Source organism: Camponotus vicinus, unplaced genomic scaffold (assembly GCF_025532165.1).
Source record: "Camponotus vicinus isolate PSW18456_S1 unplaced genomic scaffold, iyCamVici1.0 SCAF_5, whole genome shotgun sequence".
Classification (NCBI taxonomy): domain Eukaryota; kingdom Metazoa; phylum Arthropoda; class Insecta; order Hymenoptera; family Formicidae; genus Camponotus; species Camponotus vicinus.
Genome location: NW_028141977.1, coordinates 10,871,391 through 10,897,907, shown reverse-complemented (window position 1 = coordinate 10,897,907; position 26,517 = coordinate 10,871,391). Strand labels below are relative to the sequence as shown.

General features: G+C 27.7%; 4 protein-coding genes across 5 annotated transcripts in view; 3 read left to right on the top strand and 1 right to left on the bottom strand.

Annotated features, from left to right (window-relative positions):
- The window catches only part of LOC145971543 (KIF-binding protein-like), a 50,375-nt gene that overhangs the window by 10,014 nt on the left and 13,844 nt on the right, over positions 1-26,517 (top strand). The gene's annotated exons all lie outside the window — the stretch shown is intronic.
- Positions 203-2,345, top strand: LOC145971802 (KIF-binding protein-like). The gene is made up of 2 exons (XM_083099862.1): positions 203-699; positions 781-2,345. Exons 1-2 carry the CDS (start codon positions 642-644, stop codon positions 2,343-2,345), a joined length of 1,623 nt encoding a protein of 540 aa, XP_082955988.1. The 5' UTR covers positions 203-641.
- Positions 4,533-25,421, bottom strand: LOC145971544 (cytochrome P450 4c3-like). The gene is made up of 8 exons (XM_083099305.1): positions 24,706-25,421; positions 13,292-13,489; positions 12,755-12,937; positions 9,242-9,311; positions 8,985-9,111; positions 8,322-8,561; positions 7,143-7,305; positions 4,533-6,691 (listed from the first exon to the last, which is right to left on the bottom strand). Exons 1-8 carry the CDS (start codon positions 24,887-24,889, stop codon positions 6,357-6,359), a joined length of 1,500 nt encoding a protein of 499 aa, XP_082955431.1. The 5' UTR covers positions 24,890-25,421; the 3' UTR covers positions 4,533-6,356.
- Positions 9,897-12,272, top strand: LOC145971801 (uncharacterized). Its single transcript, XM_083099861.1, has 3 exons — positions 9,897-9,993; positions 11,089-11,301; positions 12,175-12,272. Exons 1-3 carry the CDS (start codon positions 9,897-9,899, stop codon positions 12,270-12,272), a joined length of 408 nt encoding a protein of 135 aa, XP_082955987.1.

Sequence of the window (26,517 nt, the reverse complement as noted above, 5' to 3'; positions counted from 1 at the left end):
TCTTCTCTTCTTATTACTTCAATATCGATCAATATCGATTATTATTTAAGTTAACACGTGCTAAGATAGCTGTCAAAATAACTTTATAGTGCAACTCTTTTCCTTCCAATAATTCTATACATTTAATAAGATGATATTTAGCAGCTTCTAAATTAATTTCTTTGTAAATATATATGCGACCTAAATTAAACTTACTTCAGTACCGAAGTTCCGTCTATGTATTTTATATACTGTGGCAAAAGATACTCATATATACCCAATAATATGATCTCGTGTTGTGATTAGGTATCAAATAGAGAAATTCTTTCGAACTTTAAAAGTTCTTTATTCGATAACCAATTGAATATATCTATTTACTGTTTTCTTGTTGGAAAGTTAGGAAAAACGAATAAAAAGCGCAAAACTAATTCTTACTAGCTACACTTTTTTCCGTTAAGTCTCTTTCGCGGAAGAAAGGGATGAAGCAAAACTGTTTATTTTGTTGTATTTCAAGTATTTTGAACGTTTGTTGGAAATTAGTAACGGACAAGTTATCTGGGAATCTTTTATTAACAATCAGTTTTGAACGTATATGACAATCTTGCACAACACGATTTTACGAGTTAATAAGAGGAATTTTTGTGTCATATATATTATAAGCAATGTTGGATTTTACTCGTAAGGTCTTGGAACAACGCATCGAACAGATACGCAAATCTGGTAATGTAAATAAGAATAATCTATTCAAAACGATCTATCATATATTCCATTGAATAATGTTTTAACTTCGACTTTTAACAGAAACAACAAAAACGAAAGAAACAAATGCAAGTAAAAATGACGATGTTCTCATTGGTAGTGAAGAATACCTAAAAATTCTAAATTCATCGTTTGAGATAAAATTTCTGTATGAAAAATTCTATATGAATAATAAAATTCCCAAAAGGATTAAGGAAATGATCAGTGAGGGGAAATTCGAGATGAATAATTTATTTAAAAATTATGTAATTAATTCAATGGAAATTCAACTTGATGATATTTTAGCTCTTGCAATAGCTTATTTTAATTTAGGTCGCATATATATTTACAAAGAAATTAATTTAGAAGCTGCTAAATATCATCTTATTAAATGTATAGAATTATTGGAAGGAAAAGAGTTGCACTATAAAGTTATTTTGACAGCTATCCAAGCACGTGTTGACTTAAATATAGTTTATATAAAATTACAACAGTTAGAGAAATGTTATCCATTGTTAGATGAAGCATTAGAACTATATTTAAATTATACAAAAGATGAAAATGAATATCCAGATCCTTTCAATATAGATGCCTTATATCATACTAAAGATGAAATTATAAATTCCAAAATTCTTCTAACTAAATGTCATATGTTGACTTTAGAGTATATGAGTGAACTGTATTATCATCAACCTATAAATATGCATAAATTTGTAATATATGTTCATAATTTATTGAACAAACAGCTGAAAATAATGGAAAACTCAACTGAAAACCACATGCTTATATATTGGGCTGAAGCCTCAACTGATTTATCTTTTTACTTTTTATATTATGATCGCTTTATGGAAGCCAAAATTCATCTTGCTGCTGCAGATTATATGACAACGATGTATTATGTATCAATTTTAATAGATCAGGATTGTTCAAAAGCTTGTAAGAGTATTGAGCAATATAAATTAACTCGTACATTTATCACTAAAGCTTGGGCAATATATGGTATTATGTTTTTACGTTCATCAAGAGAAAGATTAATACTGTGTAAAAGTAATAAATCTTGTGAGGCAAATAACGTAGAATCAGAATCTCATCCAAAGTCAGAGGAAGAATTAATGAAACCTCTAACATTTGTTGACTTAGAAAAAGATCTAGAAAACATTGGTAATTATCATATCACAGATACATATGTGTCAAATCTCAAGGATGTCAAAATAATTTTTGCAAATGTTTTTACATGGCTTAATGTAGTATACATGTTTTGTATTAAAGGAAATCAGTATTTTTTAGGAAATCAGTTTATGTCTCCAGTGCAAACAATACTTTACATTTCCAAAGCTTACACATATTATGCATATTTTGAAGGAAATAAAAGTAAACAGATAAAAATAATTAAACAACAAACAGAAATGTTGGATAATTATATTAGTGCATTATTTTCAAAATATTATACTGAATTAGGACGCGACTATTATAAAGAACTTTACTTTGAAGTAGCAATTACTTATACCACGCTCTTAAATATGACGTCTGAATTAAATGAAATTGAGAAAATTATTGACAAAATGGAAATTAAGCGATTAGTGGAAAATATTATACACAATTTCAATTTATTTCTAAATAATATTTAAATTTTAGTCCTTATATACATATATATATAAGTACTTTATAAATATACTTTAAAAAATTTGAGTCTTTATATATATTTAAAATTTTTGATTTCTTTTCTGAAACTTTTAGGCACTTTATTTGTAATATTATATCATATGTATTGTGCTTTCGTTGTTAAAAATGTGATGAAAAACAATTCATTATGCAAAATTTATCTATTTTATATATATTTAACTTTTAATTAATTTATATAAGATTAGATGACTTTTTGAGACCAACTAAAATAAATATTACAAATAAAAGGCATAAAAATAAGATATTTATAAAACTATTTTTAATGAAAAATACTTAGACTTAAAAATAAAGATTTTTATACAATCAAATTATTTTTACACTATCTATTTATTATGTGTGTATTCCATTAATAGTGTAATAGATTTTTTATTATGCTAGTGACGAAATAAAATATTATTTTTGAATTGCAATGCTTGTTAAGTTTTATGATTTTATCTCATCTTGTTATATATAATTAGAAAATATAATGAGAGAAGTGGCTTGAGACGGCATCAAAAGACGGAGCAATCACGAGGTAAATAACTTACTACTTGTTTATTACTGTTTGTAAAAAATTAAACAAAAGAAAAATTTTAAAGCGTATAATTATTTTTCGAGATATTAAATATAACGTGGATTTGCTTTAATTATAACGTGCCACTCTTGCTTTAATTTAGATTAAATAGATATATTTGTGTATTTTACAAATTTAACGCTGTTTATTTCTGCCGGAATCACATAGATGAGTTTGAATTATATGTTATTTTATTGTTTTATTGTTACTATTTTATTATTAGATTATTATCTATTTGTTATATTTGTTGTTTATTTTATGAGAGAGTAACTTTGAGAAAATTATTTGTGTTTATATGTGTGCATCAAATATACATACAAAATATATCTATAAACTGACAAATATTAGTAGTAAAACAATTTAAAGTATGTTTCTAACAATTATTAATATATAAAAGTTTGTATTTAATAAATTTACAATGTTAATAAATGCAAATCTTACATATATAATCTATTATATGTAATCTTATTTATTATTTATTCTTATTATTTTTTTTTCTATTTGATAATAGAACCATAATTTATTTTAAAATTATATTAAACATAATAAAAATTATATTTAAAAATAATAAAAGTTAGGAATATATATACAGTAATATTATTAATACATATACTTTACATAAATCCATACTTTACATAAATCCTTTTTTAAATGAATGGATTAAGACAAATTAGGCAAAATATTTAATATGTGTGGAATATATGTGGCTGCCTATCAATGTTCATACAAAGATGTATAATACACATACAAATAATTTATAATTAGATATTAAATTTATTGGGCATTATTTATTATAAATTAAATTGGATATTATGTTTTGCGTTTTTGATCATTTTGAGAGGGAAAGGAGATTAATTATCTCGTAAAAAATATTGGTAATTATATACATTAGCGATTCCTCACCGATTTCAATGACCTTGAAATATGTTGTCGGGAGCATGATTCTGAACAACTTTTCCTTATACATGTTACCGCCGCTCGGCCTTAGGTTTCCGAGATATTTATAAAAATATTTTATGGTTTTGCAATATTGTCACCATTATGAAATAACTTTTTTGCACCATGTATTCAGTTTTTGACAAAGTAATAATGTTTACCAAAAAGAGTTGTAAAGCGAGATCCTACCGGCGGGGTGGTTGCGGGAGGGGGGGGTCGAAGGGCCCCCTTGCACCCCCCGCGCGCGCGTGTGTGTATATGTGTGTGTGTGTGCACATACATTTCTGATATTTTTTAATTGTATTAAATTGTATTAAATTCTATACAAATTCAAGTTAAAAATTAAATAAAAATAACAAATGAAAATTAAAAAATAAAAATTTTAAATTAAAAAAAAAACTAGAAAGAGGGATGTCAAGCGGACTATAAATTATACGATCTTTTTAACATAAAAGTGGTTATAACTCGGAAACAACTTATTTCAGGATTTCTATGTTTATATAACTTTTTTTCCTCTTTTTGGGTCCCGAATCACCTCTCGAAGTATTGCGGGCGATTTTTCGGACACCCTATATAATATGCAAGTATCAAACATAAACAGTAGAAAAAACAGGAAATGTCTTATAATCAAAATATATTCCCCAATTTTTCATAATGTTTATTGATATAACATCATATGTATTACAAAATAAAATAGTAGGAAACAAGTACAAGAATTTAGTAGTGGAACATATAAATTTTCTATATAAATTATTTTAAAAGTACGATTTTATAAAATGAGGTTTTATTTTTTTTCAAATTTAAAATAAAAAAAGAACAATGCAGGATTAATTTCAATAGTAAAGAGTTAACTGAACCAATTTATTAAATCGCATCGTTCGAAGTGCTAGCGGTATGAACATATATAGTAATTAGGATATATTTTCTAAACTTTCTAAATTTTCTTAACTTTGGTTAATCTAGCAAGTTCCTTTTGGCTTAGCTAGCACGTAGAATGATTAAGGCTATTAGAATTAATAAAAATATATAAAAATGTAATTAAACGCGCGCATTTAATAAATAGTCTTAATTATCTATCTCACATATATCACATATATACATTTTTATAATTTTTTGTTTCTATTTATTCATCAGAGCAGAGCGCCGCGAAAAGCAGTACCGTCTATGCCGTGCTATAGTCACTAGTATGCACTTAGAGCGGAGAAAATGGCACCGAGATCCGGACTGTATTCATCAGTCTCACATATTTTTATCTCAATGTATCAAGAAATGTAATTCAACTCGCTTCCTCTTTCTTTTTGTTTTCATTATACATTATCAATATTTGCAACTTTTGGAATATATATAAAAATTTGTATATGTGCATGTATATGTGCATGTATGTATATACATGTACGCGCGCATACACCCACACAAACGTATGTACATATATATGTATGTTACATATAATGTTATATGTATAGATCTGAGTTTGTATATTTATTTGTTTGAAACAGCTAAAAATATCCAATATACATGTTTCATTCAGAAAAAAAATAAATGTTAACTTGCGTTTCTACATTTTCTTTTTATTTTGTAATAATTATCATTAAATCCATGAATGAAAAAAAAATATGACTCTGATTCCAAATTATGTATTATCAATATTTGCATATGCAATTGATAATTCTTGAAAAGTAGAAAGAAAATATATTTAGAAATGCAAGTTAATATTTATTTTTTTTTCTCAACAAAATATGTAAACTAAATATTTTTAGTTGTTTCAAACAAATAAATATACAAACTGAAGTCTATAGATATAACATTATATACATATATATAATTTTTTACATGTATAAATTTTTTTATTGAAAACAAATTAAGAAGATATTTGTCCAATAAGCTGTTTAATTTCTATCTTGCTTATATTTTTCTTAATTTCTTTAAAATGAAACAGAGAGAGAGAGAGAGAAGGAGAGAAAGAGAAAGAAAAGGAGAAAGAGATAGACTTTTGTTACTAGATTAAAACTAACATTTTATATTACTATTTGTTATTAAAACTTCTATAACTGTTCCTGCGAAAAACAAATTTTCTTATCACACATCGAATATATTTCAAAAGTCACTGTAAAGAAATGCTTCGATCCCGATCAATTGTCTTGTTGTTTGATAGGATATATATCCTATATATTCTATCAAGCAACAAGACAATTGATCAGGATCGAAGCATTTCCTTATAGTGACTTTCGGAATATATTCAATATGTGATAAACAAATTTGTTTTTCGCAGGAACAATTATAGAAGTTTTAATAACAAATGGTAATATAAAATGTTAGTTTTAATCTAGTAACAAAAGTCTATCTCTTTCTCCTTTTCTATAATTTCCTTTTTTAATATATAAGATATATGTTCTATCAAGCAACAAAAATGTATAGAATATATAGAATAAATAGGACATATATTTTAAAAATAGAATATTTCGTCTTGCTAACGTGGTGTTATTTTTAGACGAAGTCCGTTCGCATTTACTAGTACTAATTCCGATATGAAGCGCAATTGATCTTCTGTATCGAAGGCTTCCACGCGGAAAGCTCTTAGCACGGATAAAACAGCCACTTTGATGACCGATGTGGCAAATCTCGAACCGATACAGTTTCGTGAGCCAGCGCTGAAAGGGATGAAAGTATAAAGAGGTAATTTTGGGCTATCCGGCAAGAAACGCTCCGGACGATAAATATGCGGGTCGGGAAAGTGACGAGGATCACGATGCAGCAGATAAGAATTGATGAGAACCGTTGAACCTGGTGGAATTTCGTTACCCACTAGAAACATAAAAATATAGATAAAAGAAAAGTCCTCGTTTACATTACACAATTCTTAATTACATTTGTAATATTAGGAAATACATCTTAAAATCTGTTGCTTAACAATTGTTCAACAAATATATATTCTATAAATGTTTATTATTTATATCAACTGATAATGTTATATATCTATCGGTTCATATCTCTTAATGTTATATATTTATGATATATAACATTAAGAGATATGAACCGATAGATATATAACATTATCAGTTGATATAAATAATAAACATTTATAGAATATATATTTGTTGAACACTTGCGGCAAATGTTATATATCTATGATATATAACATTAAGAGATATGAAATAATAATGCAGTAATATTATCAAGTAAATAATATTTTGTTGGAAGTCCCGTGAAGAGGGATATATCGATTTTCCGAAAAATAGAATTGAAAGATACTTACTTAAATTGATTGGTTTGTAAATCTGTCTTGCTATGAGCGGTGCTACTGGATATATTCTCCATTGCTCTTTAATACAGGCGTCCAACCATGTTAATTTGTGGATATTTTGTAATGTGACTTCTGTTGTGCCTAATAGATTGTAATATTCGTCCAAGATCTTTTCCTAAGAGAAAGCAAGAGAAGACGCAGATGTTAAGTTAATGTTAAAAATATGAGAGAAAAGTACATGTATCTATTAATTATAAATAAATCTTCTGAAAATATATTAAATACCAATTTTTTTAAATTTATTTAGATGAAAAATCTCGCTCTCTCTCTCTCAAAGAAATATTGTAAATGTAAAGAAATATTGTAAATGAAGATTCATTAAATTCCAATGAGAATTGCTAAAATTAAATGACTATAAGAAATTAGGCTCCGTATATTAAAACATAAACTTTAAATTTAGACGGGCCATCAGAGCTAAACGCGGATGGTAGTGCGTAATTTCAACGAGAATTAAGTTCTCGTTGAAACTTATTTGTGTGCACGGGGCACAAATTTTCTTGGTACAATACCAAGCAAATTTTAAATAATTCTCAATTCGAGAAATTATTTAATTATTATCCCTCTTTTCCCCCCTGTAGTGTTGTAGGCGAGAAAAATATCGGGCCGAAAGTCGCTGAATCGGGAATCGAACCCGAGTCTTTCGCTTGCCGGGCGACTTTAGCTCTAATGGCCCGTCTAAATTTAAAGTTTATGTTTTAATATACGGAGCCTAATTTCTTATAGTCATTTTAAAATTCACGCCGGCGGAAGATGGCGTTATTTCCTAATTTAATATATATTTGTAGGCGACCGAGAAGTATCGAGTTGAAGGGTCTGAATAGATCAGTGGTAAGAGCAGTCGCCCGGCAAGCGAAAGACTCGGGTTCGATTCCCGATTCAGCGACTTTCAGCCCGATATTTTTCTCGCCTACAACACTACAGGGGGGAAAAGAGGGATAATAATTAAATAATTTCTCGAATTGAGAATTATTTAAAATTTGCTTGGTATCGTACCAAGAAAATTTGTGCCCCGTGCACACAAATAAGTTTCAACGAGAACTTAATTCTCGTTGAAATTACGCACTACCATCCGCGTTTAGCTCTGATGGCCCGTCTAAATTTAAAATTAAATGTTAATGCAATAGGACGTACCTGATATTCGGGATGTCGCCCCAACGCGTAAAGCGTCCAGGATATGCTGGTAGCCATCGTGTCATGTCCGGCATACATAAAAGTATTTACTTCATCACGAATATCCGCATCTGAAAGATGCACAGTTCCATTCTTCGATATGTCGAGCAGTAAGTCCAATAGAGCCTGTTTCTTATTCGGCGGTTCATTGAGATTCCCATCATGTTTCTGCTGCCATTCGATCTTTTTCTGTGCGATTACCTATGAATGAAACATCCCGTATATACGTCGAAAGCGAAAATACTGCATATCAATTTTTTAACTTTTTATCTCTATAATTATGTCCGAAAAGTCTCGATATCAAATTGCACTAAAAAGAGAAAGAGATTCTTTTTTTTCTTAGATATAGTGTTATCTTATTTTGAAATTGAAACCGTAATTTAATTTTCGAAATTTAGTGTTCGATGTCATTCCAAAATTGTATTAAAATTGCAATAATAATAAAAAAATAGTTAGTTCGATGAAATTTAAATATGAAAATCGCAATATTATGCTAACTAAATCATCCCGATTCGTAGTTTTAGTTTGAACTTCGCTCCGTGAAGTCTCGTGAAATTGTCACACTAGCAAATGACTATAAAAACTCTAATCATTCGAATTTATTTAACTTAAGATTTTCATTACTTTGTCAACAAAGTCTTGAATGATACGAAGTGCGTGATCATGCTCCTTTCCTGCTTTGGTTAACTTGAAAATTTTATCATTTGATACCCACACGTTTGTGAAACGCATTTGTACAATAGATGCAATTCTGAAAATTAAAAACGGGATTTTTTTAACGTAACTTTATTATATGACTTCAACATTGTATGTTGTATGAAATGCGAAAAGAAATCTATGTAAAAATCTATGTATACATATTTCAAGCAAAAGACACTTACTTGTCCACAGCTTCTACATATTCATTTTTGGAATTTAATTGAGCCTTTAGTTTATAGCCCATTGCAGATTCTGCAATAAATTTATAAGTTTATTTTATTTTAAATAAAAAATTTTGTTATCTATGACTGTAATAAGATAATTGATAAACAATTTAATAATTTAATATTTTGTCTTAACTAATGTATTATACAATAATTATATGTAAATTTAAAAAAAATTATTCTGAAGTTTGTGAGTTATTTATTTGCAACAATGTTTAAAACAATATTGTGTGATGTAATTTCATTGAAAATTAATAATAATACTAACTAATAATTAACTGTAATAATATTATAAATTACAAATAAAACAATTATCGTATATTTCAAGACAACTTTGTCAAAATATTTTAGAATAATAGACAATCAAGGCGGGTGATAATCGATCATTTATTTTTTTTTAATTGCAGAATTCAAAATTCTGAGTATTATGATTAAAACAATCCAATAAGAACTTCGCAATAAAATGTAGAAAAATTGTCATACAAAAGTGCATTTCGAATATATAAATTTGTTTGCTGAATGAATTATCTTACAAATATGAAAATAAATAGCGAATTTAATTAAAATATCTCATCCGGATTCGAACAAACTCGCAAAATTTACGAAGTTTAATATGCTTGATGAAAATTTACTATTTAGAGCAGAGGAAACGAACAAAGAAAACATCTCTTTGAACAACGAGGATTCGAATTCTTGGGATAGTAATGCAGGCAATGATTTGCCAATTTTTTAAAATTTTATTTTTAAGTCCAAGCAAAAGAAGTTTATCTCTGTTTCTAAATCCAAACGAAAGGAATTTATCTGTGTCATCAATCTCAGGATTATTTATTTCTCAAAATCATAAGTCCTACTTTCAGGGATCCTCCGTGGCAATCGGCATTGCATCCATCGAGTGAGATACCAACATCGCTCTGGAGCAAGGCTACCAGATTGCATACGCTGCGTCCAGCGGCGGCACGATTTGTATCCCCACCACTTTCGGACACAAAGGTATCTAGCGCTCAACGAGCGCTTATGCCTTTGTGTCCGAAAATTGTGGGGATACAAATCGTGCCGCCGCTGGACGCAGCGTATGCAATCTGGTAGCCTTGCTCTGGAGTCGCATATCACTGTGTTAAAAAGCAGCATTAAGTGTGAGGTCTGGATAGCTCAGTGGTCTAGAGCAATTGCCCGGAAAGCGAAAGACTCGGGTTCGATTCCCGATCCAGCCACTTGCGCCTCACATATTTGTCTAGTCTGCGAATATTGTTTTCTAGCAATTATTCGTTAGGCTGAAAAATGTGTGAATGCTCTCTCCACAGGATATGCGTCAATGCCGTTGCCACGGATGGATTCTGTCGCTCGTTGATCAAATGGGCGTAAAGACACGTCCGACCTCCTCCCACATACATCCCTATCTTTCTCTGGCTAATCTGGCAAATTTGTCTAAAGTATGTGATTCTTTTTAATTTTTTAAAATTTACATTGTGAGAAAATATGCTAGCGCATTTTTGCTTCGATTGAATTACATAGAATTTTAAGTCACACTTTTTGATGAAATTGTGAAAAGAATGTAAAATATAAATAGAATTGTTTAATTAAATAATAGCATCTTTTAAATTCCTTGCGTATTTTTGCTCTTGAAAAGATTTCATTGTTTCGAAGAGTTTCAAGAATTATATATTATTAAAGTTTATTAAGTTGATTAAAGTATTAAGTTTTAAGAACTTGTCTTATACGTTTTCGAGTAATTTTCTTCAATCAATCTTTAATTAATTTGAATCAACTTTTATTTTATAATCATATTTATACATAAATTTGTTTAGGTAAAAAAATATCTGCCTTGCTTTACGACATAAAAGAACGAACAAATCAATTGGCACAATCTCGATCTCGCGTAACAGAAACTTTTCAAAAGCTCTTGAAATGCGGAATTTCAAAGCCGATATCTTGTATATTGAAGCTTGCATGTCCAAAAATCCATGATTCATTAACAAAATCTGTTAATTGTGTCTTACCAAGTGCGTTTAAAGCGATCGGTTAGTAATTTCCGTTGCCATTAGCAATGTTTTAGGCAGTCAATATTTTTAATAAATTTTTTAGTTAAAATTATTATTATAATGATATGATTCAAAAAGAAGAAATAAAATTTATGAATGTAAACTTGTATTACGGATTATAGCTACGCAGCGGATAATCGAGTTATCGCCACGAAAAGATCGACATTTTAAGTCGCTGATACATAAGACGCGGATACATCGATCGTGCAATTTAAAAATACGCGATTTGTCTACGTCAAAGGAAGTAAATCACAATGTCAAATAGAAACAATTTGCTTTATCGAGGAAAGATAAATTGGAAATGACGAAATTATTTCAAAGATTTTTACCGTAATATCTCACTAATTTTCTAAATTTTTATAACGTAATTATTTTTGCCATATATATATCACAAATTACAGATTTGTGTAATTACAGTTTGTGATATCAAAATCAAAATGAAAAAAGAAATGCGGAAGAATTTTCTGCGAATCGCTTTGAATATATTGTCGCGAACAACGTTCGATTCTAATATTAGAGCAGCTGAAGGCCTACTATAATGCTGAAGGTTGTAGAAATCTTTTAACATTTTGCGTCAATCTCCTTTGATCGTTAATATTTATCTCATATTTTTCTCACCACATGCGTATTATATTTTCCTAAGTATCATTTATATGACAAGAATATCAGATAAATTCCGAGTGCCGAGTGAGAAAAATGTTCAGCCTCATTAATCACCATCAATATACTCAGCTGATACGTAGAAATCTTCTCTTCTTAAAATTTAACTACGAGCATTGTTAATAACGTGTGATTTGACTTCAGATAGTGATCGTAATGCAAGAAGTATGTAAAAGAGATTAGAATGAAATAAATCTGAATTATCGAAGAAAACGAGAAAACAAGAATCATTGTATTATCTTAGTAATACGAATTTGGATAGAAGCGTCGTTATCATCAATTTAGGCTAGAAGAAGAAATTCGCCATTCGTAAATCATAGATATTATAAATCATCAAAGATGACGAAGAATATTAATTAGTTAATGATTGAACTTTCATTCTCGTGCAAGATAAAAATATATTTTATCCATTAGTTCCGCGATATCTATTTCTACCAGAGTTTGTTGATTACGTTGATTTGTATTACGTTGTTGCATTGAAAAAAATTAATATATTTTTCTTTAATAAAACTGACAATAAATATATATAAAAAAATAATAATAAATAATAATAATAGAAGATAATAAATAATAATAAAAAAAAGAACATATGAACTATATAAAATATATAAAACAACGAAAAATATATCAATTTAATACAAAAAATGATATTTTTAATTAGAAATAATTGTTTATTCGTAAATCGCAAATTAATTATATATGTGTAATTAAAACAACTTTAAAAATAAATTTATTAAATTATTGGATCAAAATAGCAGTTATATTAACTCACCGCATATAATATCGAGAGCGGCGCGTTTTAAATAGGGTACCACGTCGAACCATTTGTTAGTTTTTTTTTCGAGACAAGAAATTAAAACATTCGTCTCTTCTTTTGCAATCTTAAAATATGTTGCAAGAAGACCGCTGTGGAACGTCGGCGTCAACAATTTCCTGCGAAGGTGCCATGTTTCTCCTGAAAAAAGAATATAATTTTAGTTAATTTTACATTTCGATGATATTCAACATAATGTATATTATTACATTATAAAAAAATCGATTGTGCAAGAATATACGTACGATATATTAGGAAAATTCAGAAGTGTCTATTGAAATTTAAATAGAAGAAGATATCTTAAAAACACATCGTGTATCTAGCTAAATTTAGTTTGTTCAAACAGAATAAGGTCAAACAAATTTCAATCCGCGTAAAACGTTGTAGATATTTAAATATCTTATTTTAGATATTTAGATTTGATATTTTCGATGCGCATAGAATTAATTCTTATTGCCGTCACAATATGACCTTAATGAATCGTTAATCACTTACCAGTGCTGGTCACTAGGCCGGTACCAAGCCATGGCTTCAAGTATGCATATTCCAAACTTTTGTCAATATGCACACTGCTACTAAGCAGGGGTTGTATCGCTTCAACTCTATAAAGGAAGATAAAAGGCCGCAGACCAACCCAGAGCAAATAAATGTTGCCAAACTCTTCAGCCCATTTGATCAAATTCTGAAAAAATTCTGGAAAAAAAGAGAAAACGAATTGAATTTTAGACGTAAAATCGCTAAAATTTCTAAGAAATTATTTTGTCAATTTCTTAATGAGATTTCTCGATTCACTTATTATGATAGGCAATTACACAACGGAATGTCGATATTTTTGTTTAACTCTATGTAAATGAATATTATTTCTTTCTCTTATATATATATATATATATATATATATATATATATATATATATATATATATATATAAGAGAAAGAAATAATATTCATTTACATAGAGTTAAGCAAAAATATCAACATTCCGTTGTGTAATTATTAATATATATATATATATATATATATACACACATATATATGTTATATATGTAGTTATCGATCTCGCACGAACTATTGCTAGGCATAGATCTTTTGCGATTATAATTAAAATAATCATTGTTTGACTTTCCTCTGTTTCCATCAATGCACTTTAAATTTATTCTCAATGTAAAAAAAAAGACGAATACAGTTTTTTTTATATTTTTTGCACATTCAAGTTATTATTACTTTCGATACACGCGTAAAAATATAAAGAAATTATATATTGAATTAGTAAGATTAATCACACATAATAACACGTTAATTTTATATTAGTATAACAGAGAATTTTTATAATTAACTGTCTGATATATTTTACACAGATCAGAGGATATGATCTCGTATACTTTTGTAACTTTTAATCGTACGTATAACTTCAGGATGTCGGCTTATCAAGGCTTTTATTTTATTTCTAGATCTTTACGCTAGGTCAGATCCTTAGGCCCGTATTTATAATCATGATTCTGCTGAGACACTCAGCTGAAACTAATCTTGAGATGTGATACGGTTTAATAAATGAATCTTAAGAATCAATATGGTATTCATTTATAATCTCGATTTAATAGAGATACTCAGAGGAAGTTTGTCTTGAGATGCAGCTTGAGCTGTGTTTATTGCATTTCAATAATCACTACTTGAGAAAAAATCTCACGTGTACATATTAATAGTCGGGAAAAATTGCGTATTACTCAAGTGTGGTTCGAAGGTGACTTGAGGAAAAGTTGACAGAATTAATAGGATAATTTACACAGATTAATCATCAATTGATACATAGAAGTATGTTTATGTTTTTCAATTTAATAATATATACGTCTACTTAATAATAAAAAAAGTAATAAATAATATAATATAAATAATAAGTAATATAATATAAATAATATAATATAATTAATTAATATATAATTAATATAAGTAATATAAATAATAATTTTACTTCATAGTAAAAAAGTATTATACTTAATAGTGAAAATATTTTTATTACAAAATTTTTGACAATGTACAGGTTAATTAAAATGAATTGGATTGAAAATTGAACAATATGATATTTATGAAAATTATGATCAATATGATATATATGATATATATAACATATATATGTAAAATTTTTCTTTTTTTGTGTCGATGACATTCTGTCACTTTTGTATATATTCACTTATGATATTTAAAAAAAGGTTACTCAAACAAGCGCGTATCGCTGCTTTAATCAATATTTTAAATCTCAAGAAGAATTTCATGTGAGTAATCATTCCACTTTTCAATTGAATACAGTCTCAAGTGATCTTTAATCAAAATGTAACTATTGAATCGTTCGTATCTCAAGACACAAAACTCCAATCTGAGTATTTCACCTGATACGTTCTTGAGACGAGATTTGAGAAACGACTATAAATACGGGCCTTAAATTATGTTACAGATATTAGAAAAGTATAATTATTATTTCTAAATTACATTATATATAATTTTTAGACAAAACGTTTTATATGTCATTTTTAAGACAAAAGGTATGAATGTTCGAAGAAACTTACGAAAATATGTAAGACACATTCATGGATTAATCCTGCAACGATTTTTTAAATTTCTTATTAAATAATCAAGCATTTTAATAAAAAATTTGAATTATTATTTTTTAACAGAACATTATGTATATTACGTAGGAGTGAGACAAAAAGATTTTTTGCATTTTTTGTGTTTCAAAAAGTTACCTTTCAAAACGTGATTATTTTTAAGATGCATATTTTCGAAAATGAATAGTCGAAAATACTTAAGAATTTTCGTAGATAATTTTACGACGTTATATTTCACGAGAATAAGTCTATGATGTGTATCATTCGTATTCGAATCTACGACGTTTTTACGAAGAGATTAGGTTTAGTTATTCACAATCAATTATTCTCGCGGTCACTAACCCGGCCCGCGATTTCAAAAATAGACCTGCAATTTCGTATGCAACCAATTATCGTTATCGTAGCTCTAGATCCACTCTATATGATTTGCATCATACGCTTTTGCTGATGGTTGCACATGAAATTTGCTGATGCAAATTACGATCTCTATCAGAGCTAGAATAAAACTGTTAATAATGAAATAAAAGAACGAAACTAAATGTAACGTAATATGATGGAAGAATAGTAAAAAATAATTTAATTTTATCAAATATATTTTTTAAAAGAGAAAAGTTAAATTACAAAATATGAATGTATAGAGATATGATACGATGATAATATGGAACGGATATAATTTTACTATCTGAAGCAGATATGATTTAAATTATTTTTAAACTAAATTATTTTTAAACTAAGAAGGAAGAAAGAAAAAAATAAATATTGTTTGTCAAAAACAATACGTATAAATAATTTAAGATTATATAGAAAGCTATTATAAAATAGATAGCTTAAAAATAAAAAAATATTTAAAATTCTTTCTTTTAATTTCTCTTTATGTTTTAAACATTACAATTATAAAATTTTTTAACATTGCATATGAAAATTTCATTTTTTGATTAAAATTTATATGTAGTTTATTTCAACGAAATGAAGAGAAATAAGAAATTATTTATATTTTTTGAATGATATATTGAAAAAAGGTCGATGTAGAAACAGATAAACAGAAAAAAAGAAAAAGAGAAAAAGAGAGATGGGGAATTAAGAAAGAGTACGGCTCAACGGAGAAAGAGAGAAATCGCACGTGCAGTGAGTTGACGGCCGAGACTGACTAGACATTGACCGGTCGAACATAAACAGCATATATATTTGCAGTGCACATGGATGATGGGTGAATGTAGAGAACAAGAGAGAAAGAGACAGAAATCAAGAGGAAGGAAGAGAAAGAATGAGGGATAGAGAGAGAAAGAAAAAGAGATACCGCTCTGAAAAGAATGGGAGGCGCTGTCAGAGACCTTGACAGGCATGCAACGAGACGTTAGGCGTCCTTCGGACAGTAGTGGGCTTTCGACCTATTTTAGGCCGGAAGCTGGCCTATGTCAGCTTCTTCCCCGCTTTCCCGTAAAGAATGCGTCATAAGTTTGAATGATAAATAAATTTGACATAACGCTCGAAATGTATTATGCATAAAAGAGGAACCGGTTCTGCGTGACAATTCGAAATGGTATTTCTTTTTGATACGAAGGAACATAGAATCGTATTTATATTTCGTTTATTGTCGACATTTACTTTAATGAATATCCAATATATTGCAAACTGAGATTTGTTCTAAAAAAGAATTTTCGCGTGTTAGTTAAAAAATTGAATTTATATGTAAAAGTTTTCAAATGGAAAACAATAAATGGCAGAATCTTTTTTAATCTTTTCATTATTTCTTATTTATTTTATTTTATTAAAGATTTTTTATTCTACTCTTTCTTTCTATTCTTCTTTTATTATTATGTCTTATTTTGCCTATATAAAACTATTTTATATTAGACATTAGCATGTAAAGACTAAAGGCTAAAGAGTTCAACTCTTGACAATCTTTTCATCAGTCTGATGTAAATTTTCCTAGATATTGCTTATAAAATAAGGAAGAAGAAGAGCGACCATAAATTTTGATTGAAGCTGAAATTTTTTGAAAGCACATAATAAGCGAAAATAAAATCGAAAAGATAAAAATATCGATTAACATTGCAATAAAGTGTCGTTGTAGACTAAGATTTTATCGCTTTAAATACATCCTTTTTCTTGTTTTGCGAAACAATAGGGATCAATAACGATTTTAGCAATGCATATTCGTGTTGCCACTAAACAGTAAAAAATAAAATGTTAATTATAACATTTTTCACATGTCCCAGAAAGTCCACTCTAAATTTTAAGTCGAAACAACTCATTCGTCGTATGTTACTTATCGACAAACTAAAAATGTTAAATAATTGACACAATACTTTACATTTATTTTTGTTATTGTGACTTTAAGTGTAATGTAAAAATAACATACAAATTAATTAAAAATTACATGAAAAAATAGTTACAATAACTTGTACAAAATGTTGATAGGACATTTTCGTTTGTACAATATGAATGAAAAAATTATTCCATTTTAACATAATTCTTCAGTTAATTTAATTTAAGGTAAAGGTTGATATTAGGGGACTCACCTCCGATGAGTTTCACCTTGACATATGTTATCAAGATTACTGTTTTAAGTAACATGCAAAAGATTTTAACCGGCGCTCGTTGTTTATTAAAGAGTATAAACAAAAGAAGTTTTACGAATTTCACATAATTTTCGGACACCATGTACAATAAAAAATTTTTTAGCTTGGGATAAACATACACGAGCTATTTTAGCATTATATCGACTTCTTCCTCCAACAGCTAGAGGAAAACATAAAGCTGCAAGAGAAAAGTCTACTGCGGTTTTGCAAAAAATTATTTTATTTAAAAAGGTATATTATAGAATTTATTTAATAATTTTAGTTATGTCAAAAGGACATTTCATTTATGTTATGCTTTTTATTCTTTTTGTTTTGTTTTAGAACGGTACGCCTTTAGAATCAACGGAATCAGAATCAAGAGAAAAGACTCAACCACGTTTAATCGCAGTAGGCTCCACCAAAGCAGCTGTGGCTCAATACTTTTTAAACGTAGACAACAAGCTTATTCTACTTCATGCACAAAATTTCATGAAGGCTTTTGACATTTTATTTAAAAGTCATTTCGTTTTTAATATACAGTACGATTCGAATCTGGTAAGCTTCTACAGATTTATAGAAACATATTTTTATAAAATAAACAATGGTCCTGTAACTCCACGCGTAAGAGAAGTATATACACTTCTACGAAACCAAATGGATATGTGAATTTAATCTCAATATTTTGACTATATTATTATTCAGTTATATATTAATGTGTGATACTGATCAAAATCAAATTTTTAGTTATATTAATTGAGATATTATTTTCAAGATGCCTTATATCTGTACAAATTATACTTATGTTGCAAATTCAATTAATGAATTATGTCGACATTTAAGAATAACTCATTCTCTCTATGAAGGTATTACACACAATTAAACTTAAAATGTTGTTTTTTAAATTGTCCTTCTATATTCAAAACTTATTCGGGATTTAGAAAACATTTAGCTAAATGTAAGCTAAATATTGAAACAGTTTGTACTATAGATAATTCAAATAATTTGACAGAAATTCCGCTTAATTGTAATTATAATATTGAAGAAAATTTAAATAAAAATAATAATAATGAATCGAATACAAATACTCATAAAGATGTAAGTACAAATAATTTTAGAGATCATACTAATCTGGATATTTCTGAAGACATCAATAATAGCTTATTAATTTTTATACAAAATTTTATTCTTTTGGTATACTTGATACATCAATTGATAAAATATTGCAATGTATATCTCAACTAGTAAATCCTGTATTCGAAAAAATTTTAGATAATATAGATGAATCAAACATTATTTGTTGGCAAATTGTATCAACATTTCTTAATTCTTTCGACATGTATTTAACAAAACATAAACGTCATAAAAAGTATGAAAAACATATGGTAAAACCAATAGAAAAAAGTTGTGGAATTCGCATGGAACAAAAGTTGGACTCTCAATTAAGAATTTACAAAATAGTTCCTTCAACTTGTACATTTACTTATGTGCCAATTATTGAAACTTTAAAATTTTTATTTCAAAATAATTCCTTTAAAAAGATAATATTTAACTCCTTCAATAAAAAGACCTTAAATTGTAGCACATACAATAATCTTGCAGATGGTGAAATGTATAAAACTAATCAACTTTTCCATAATTCCGAAAAATTAATTATTCAAATAGAAATATTTTTTGATGACTGAAATTTGTAATCCTCTAGGTAGTAAAACTTTATCTTATAAAATTGGAGGATTTTATTTTTTAATATGCAGTTTACCTTCTCATTTTAATTCTAATTTAAACAATATTCATTTATTAGCTTTGTGTTACAGTGAGGACATAAAAAATTTTGGTATAAATTCAATTCTGGAAGTAATTGTAAAAGATTTAAAAATTTTGGAAACAGAAGGCTTTCATATTGAAGGAGTTGAATATCCAATAAAAGGAACTTTAGCAATATCAAGCCACGACAATTTGGGAGGAGCAATGCTATATGGCATGGTTGAGTCTTTTCAAGCTAATTTTTTTTGTAGAATATGTTTGATGCATAAAAATTGTACTAAAGTAAATTGCAAACAAGAAGATATTCTTTTGAGAACACTGAAAATTTTAAAAATCATATTCAATACTTGCGATTAACCATCCCGGTGATAGCGTACATGGAATTAAATTACGTAGTGTTTTAAATGATTTAGAATTTTTTAAATTTGGAATAAATTTATCAGTCGATATAATGCATGACTTTCTGGAAGGAATTTGCCAACTTGAACTTAAATTGTTTCTGAAGTTTTTAGTACAAGAAAAATTAGCTTCGATAAAAGAAATTAATGATTGGAAAGTAATTCTTTTATTAATAGAAATTGTCAAAATAGTATTTGCTCCTATACTTCATGACACTTTAGTGATTGATTTAGAAAATCTCATCGAAAATCATCATAAATTATATTTAAGTGAATATAATACCCATTTAACACCAAAACATCACATGATTATACATTTGCCAACCGTTATTAAAAGAATGGGTCCTCCAAGATATTTTTGGACTATGAGGTTTGAAAGTAAACACGGTTACTTGAAAGATCTTTCAAAAAAATTAAAAAATTATAAAAGCATTTGCAAAACTCTTGCTTTCCGTCATCAACAAGATATGCTATTTAAATGTAATAATTGCAATATTTTTGAACTTTTCCTTTTCTTAAGAAATGTAACATTACTGAAATAGGAAGTACCACATATTTTCCTATTTCAAAGTTCTTAAATTTAAAATCTGATGTAAAAATATGCTTTGGAAATTCTGTCGAATTATTTGGAAATCATATTGAAATTAATAATTTTATATGTACTTCTTTTCATGAACATTTACCTAGTTTTTCTAAGATAGTTTCTTTATTTGTATATGATTCAAAACCATATGCTATATGTCAAAGTTACAAAACTTTATCTGTTTGTAAAAAATATTTAGGGTATATAATTTTAAAACAAAATAATAATGAATATTTTATTTTTTGTTTATTACAATTAAAGCATTTTAAATCGTATAATATGTACGAAAAAGACTGTACAAATATGTTAATTACGGAATATTTTATGTGACCTTAGCTATATTAATATGTTTATGTATGAATATGTTTTTATATGATTTTGTTGATTTTATTGATTTTATATATATTAATATATAAAATCAATATACATGTTTTTTATATTTAAATTAAATTAAATTAACTGAAGAATTATGTTAAAATAATTTTTTCATTCATATTGTACAAACGAAAATGTCCTATCAACATTTCTTACAAGTTAGTAACTATTTTTTCATGTAATTTTTAATTAATTTGTATGTTATTTTTACATTACACTTAAAGTCACAATAACAAAAATAAATGTAAAGTATTGTGTTAATTATTTAACATTTTTAGTTTGTCAATAAGTAACATACGACGAATGAGTTATTTCAACTTAAAATTTAGAGTGGACTTTCTGGGATATGTGAAAAATGTTATAATTAACAATTTATTTTTTACTGTGTACGCGCGAAAGTTATGCGAAATTATTTGTCTCTTATTATAATAATCAATTTGTGTGATTAACAGAATAAATATAATAAGATCTGAATTTTTTAAGAATTAAACGTTCAGAGATCAGATACTGTTCAAAAAGAACGAATACTGTTTTACAGTCAATATCAAACTGTTATATAATAATTTAAACAAAACTGCACTATACTTTATATACTTGGTTGATTTTTTCACAGTCTGTTATAAAAGGTCTGTTAAAACGGTCTTCATGGTTTATTATGGAAGGAAATTATTTCATTTTGCATAAGCAATACTAATTGAAATAAAATCAAAACCAGGGTTGGGAAGTAACTTGTTACTTGTAACGAAGTTACAGTTGTAGTTACTTTTTTTCAGTAACTCTAACTTAACTCGTTCCTTTTTTTCAATTTGTAACTGTAACTTAACTCAGTTACATATTTTCGGTAACTAGTAACTAATTTAATAATTACTTTAATAGTTACTTTATATATATATATATATATATATATATATATATATATAATATATAAAGATATAAAATATATAATATATAAAGATTTAAAATATATAATAGATATAAAATATATAATATATAAAGATTTAAAAAAAAAAATATATATATATATATTTATCTTTGCAAATTGTATTGGACTGCCTTGCACTTGCGCATAAACGCTTTTATCGATACTTTATGATCCAATGCATATGCTCCCATTTTTTATTAATAAAAATTTTAAACATATTGAATCATTTAACATATCTTAGTATTTCATGATATGTGTTACATATGTATTAATCATTATAATATGTAGAGTATTTCATGTATGTTATAAATATTAAAAAAACTAACTAAAAAAATATAGTAATAAATATTTGTAATTTGGATTATTCGTGATGTATGTATATATATACACATATATAAAAAATATAGTAAAAAAGTAAAGATTAATTATATACATATACTATCTATCTTAAAATAATAAAATTATAAGAGCGATGCAATAAAATTATATTTTTTATAAGTTTTCTTTTACATTAAATAAAAATTTTTGTTTTTATTCAACTGTTTTTAAATTAAAATAAAAAATGTATATTTCTCTCTTTAAAGTGAATGCCATTCTAAAATTCCCTATAATTTGCAAGAATTAAATTAATACCTTATAAGATTGTCATTAAATTTTTATTACTGCGTGCAGATTTAATATTTTTATTTCCATTCCAAGGAAGTAACTACAAAGTAATGACTCGTTACTTTTTAAGTAACTGTAACTGTAACACGTTACTTTTCAGAATCGGTAACTTGTAACTGTAACTAATTACATTTTTTACTAAAAAAACTATAACTGTAACTAATTACTTTTATAAAGTAACTTTCCCAACTCTGATCAAAACGTATGAGAAGTCTCATTTAATTCTTATTACGATATAACGAATTTCTATAATATTCTCGAGTAAACACTGTTACATCTTCCATAAATCTTTTTTTGAAGTCTACTTTATTAAAGAGAAAGAGAAAGAGAGAGAGAGAGAGAGAAAGAGAGAGAGAGAGAGAGAGAGAGAGGAAGAAAGAGCACATTTTAAAATGATTTTTAAAATTATGAATTAGAATTGCATGATATGTTATACGTAATGATGTTTCATCAAGTTGCCTTTGACCGCTAATTGCTATCAATTAATCAGCGCATTAATAAGTACGATAAACAGTAGATAAAAATATAAAGTGTGATTCAATATGTAACGTATTTCGTCTCAATAACAAGACAAATATGATTATTTGCACTTAATCATAATCAGTCGTGCGGTTATTAAACGCGTTATGTCATAATGATATAAAAAAGTATTAAAAATAAAAATTATTTTATTTCAGGTGCAATGGCATAATGATTTATACTTATATGAACATATACGTATATCATATATAGAATATATGTATGATTTTGAGATTTTTCATTTCAAATAAAAAATAAATTTTTTTCTCCACACAATTTTTGTTTGATTAACTTTAGCTAGAAATTTTTCTATTGCATTCTCAAAAGAGAAAAGAAAAGAAAAGAAAAAGAGATAGGAAGAGGTAAACTATCAAAAATATAATTGAGAAAAGTCTAAAAAAAATGGATAGAAAATTATATTCCCATATCTTTTCCATATATATCTCTTTACCTCTTTATAAAAATATTTCAAACATAGAATAAGTTTATCATCATTTAAAATGTTTGACATCACTTATGTTAATTGTGTTAAAATTAGATAAATAGTAAAATAATATTTGCGTTCATCTTGGTCTCCTGACTTTAATATTTTGTAAAATATACCACGATAATATAAATGATAAAAAATTCTTTACATCAAAAAAGAGCAAATGTATATTAAGTCAAGTTCAATAGAGATTCATTGCTTTTCAAAAGTAACGCTTATCCTGTTTAACATAAAAAAAGAATCTAATGAATTGTATATATGTTGAAATATTTAGACATTTTGTAATATATTTGTAAATGATCAAAGTTCAAATAACTTAGCAACACAAACCATTTTACTTTAATCCATTATCTTATCTTATCTTTCTACACAAATATTTATTAGTGAAAGTTGCCAGTATGATTTAAATCAAAATGTACAAAAAGAAAGAGAATAAGAATTTAGTTTAGTTTATAAAACAGATTTTACTAATCATTTTACATACAATGCTTTTAATTATCGTGCAAAAAATGTTTTACATATTCACTGTAATGTTTTAAAATTGTAATGTAATATAATGTTTTATATAATATTGTCTAAATAACACAATTTTATAAAATTATGTTGGATAATTTAGGCAAAACATTGGGCAAATACACTCACACACACACACGTACATATATATATATATATATATATATATATATATATATATATACAATTTGCGACCTCAATAAAATTTACATGCATTAGTTATCTTTTCTCTTCCTTCGACGAATAATATAAATATTATTCTAGTTATATAGACTTCGTAACAATATCTTTTTTATGCGACACATGAACAATCGAAAAAAAAATTATATATTATATTCAATATTAATGAATATCACATTTACATTCATTTTTAGCAAAGTTGTTAATATAATTCGTCCGACTCATCAATAATAATAGCTATATATTAACGAATTATGATGTTATCATGCATGAAAAATATAGGATATACATAATTGTCATCGCGATATTGCTATGTTTTTTAATATGCCGAAATCACAAGGGCTTACCTTCTGGCGAACAGTTGAGCTGATAAGCATTACCGATGATGGGCAATGCTGTGGGATAGGGCACCTTCCTCAAAGCGTACAAAAATTTTCCTCGCTTTATCAATAAAGTCAACAGAAGTGATAGCAGGCAGACAGAGAGGATCAACCAAGATCCTCCTGCCATAAAAATTGACTTCACAATCATATCGATTGTCTTCTGGCAGTGCTTCCTCGATATAGGCTTCTTTTTTCAGAAGAGACGAAGCAAAATTTTTCAAATCTCTTCGTTAGATTTTAAGAATGATCTAACACTCTTTCTTTCCGAGATCTCTTTAGAAAAGATAAGAATTATGTCGAGGAAATCAATTCTGGATTGGAACTCTTCTTGGAACTCTTAATTTTTGCAGTAAGATTGAAAATCTTTTCCGTCGCGAGCGATTACGGAGATCGAGTCGAGAGATCCGATCTTAATACGAACACGTTCACTAGTATTCTGCGGGAAAAATGCGATCTTAGGTGTAAATATATCTTGGAGGAAACGAAAGGTCACGATCTCGCGCAAAGTCCAGAGAAAGAGAGCGAGAAAAAGAGAGAAGCGTCACAAGAGCTTCAAAAAATAAGAAGAATCGCCGATTTCTCAATCGCGAATAAATCGAATGGATCACCAAGACTTATATTACCGCGTTATAAAGACGTGTCACTCGGTGGCTACTCTCTCCGGTTATAATGCATGATCGTACGAAAGAGCTGCCCTTATATACTACTGGAATGCCCGATGTACTACACCAGATGGGCAGTGGCTAGCTTCCTCACCAATAGAATAGCGAACACGTGGGACATATATATGTGTGTCTGTTTGTGTATACATGTGAAAGGGAAACATATATTCACACATATATATCTCCGATTGTATACGTTTATATATGTGTGCGCGCGTGTGTAAATGGAGTCGCAGAAATACAGAAGCGAATACCCCTCCGAGATCGCCGCTCGCCCTCCCTATCACTCATCGACACCGCCCGCAGTCTTAGTCAGGTTCACCTCTCAAGACAAGAATTTCCACATGAAAAAGAGGAGAAGCGACTCCCGCCAACGTTACCGTCAATGACAGTGTGATAATTTGCATTATATGCGACATTCACTGTCAGAGATTTCGCAAAGAGAGAGTCTCGCTTTCCGTGTCGAAACATCGGAGATGATGGGTAACGTGACGGAGGAAAAGAGATTTCTTTTGTCCTATTTCGAAAAAGATGAATTTATATCAAATATGTAATGTTTAGATAATGAAATGAAATTTTTTTGTAACGGTAACACGTATATAAATATGTACATACATCTGTAAATCTATCATTCACAAATATTGCAGCTCTCGTGTGCGACATGATTTTCTTCTTTTATCATATAGAGATGTCCGTCTCGCGAAACAGACCATCAGTAGTGTATGCAGTTTTTAATAGCACCATGAAATGCAACAAAAACAATAACTGTATTTTTACTGAAAAATGTAGAAAATTATATTGAGAAAGATAAAATTATTAAGTTTCTGTTAGACTTGATATTTACCACGCGTTACACATTTCTTTATAATGTTTGAAAATAATACTTGTACTTTTTTTTGAAGACTTTTCTTACTAAAATAAAAAGTTATCAATCAGAGACCAAAATAATTTGGTATATTTGGCACACAAGCATGTTTATGGAGTTACGAAGACACGTAACGATTGCGAAACTCGAAAGTGAATGTTTCCATGTCACACTTGCGTTGTGTTGTATACACGTGGTATTTATATTTTATAAAATTTAGGTCAGTATAATATTTCTTTTACTTTACGT

Excerpts from the sequence above, each read along its gene's own strand:
- LOC145971544 (XM_083099305.1), bottom strand. The coding sequence starts at position 24,889 with ATGATTGTGAAGTCAATTTTTATGGCAGGAGGATCTTGGTTGATCCTC. Across the intron at positions 13,490-24,705 it reads GCTCAACTGTTCGCCAGAAG|AATTTTTTCAGAATTTGATC; the intron begins GTAAGCCCTTGT and ends CTTTTTTTCCAG. Across the intron at positions 9,112-9,241 it reads TATGTAGAAGCTGTGGACAA|AATTGCATCTATTGTACAAA; the intron begins GTAAGTGTCTTT and ends TTTAATTTTCAG.
- LOC145971802 (XM_083099862.1), top strand. The coding sequence starts at position 642 with ATGTTGGATTTTACTCGTAAGGTCTTGGAACAACGCATCGAACAGATA. Across the intron at positions 700-780 it reads CGAACAGATACGCAAATCTG|AAACAACAAAAACGAAAGAA; the intron begins GTAATGTAAATA and ends GACTTTTAACAG.
- LOC145971801 (XM_083099861.1), top strand. The coding sequence starts at position 9,897 with ATGCTTGATGAAAATTTACTATTTAGAGCAGAGGAAACGAACAAAGAA. Across the intron at positions 9,994-11,088 it reads TTCTTGGGATAGTAATGCAG|GTAAAAAAATATCTGCCTTG; the intron begins GCAATGATTTGC and ends AAATTTGTTTAG. Across the intron at positions 11,302-12,174 it reads AAGTGCGTTTAAAGCGATCG|AATCTGAATTATCGAAGAAA; the intron begins GTTAGTAATTTC and ends TAGAATGAAATA.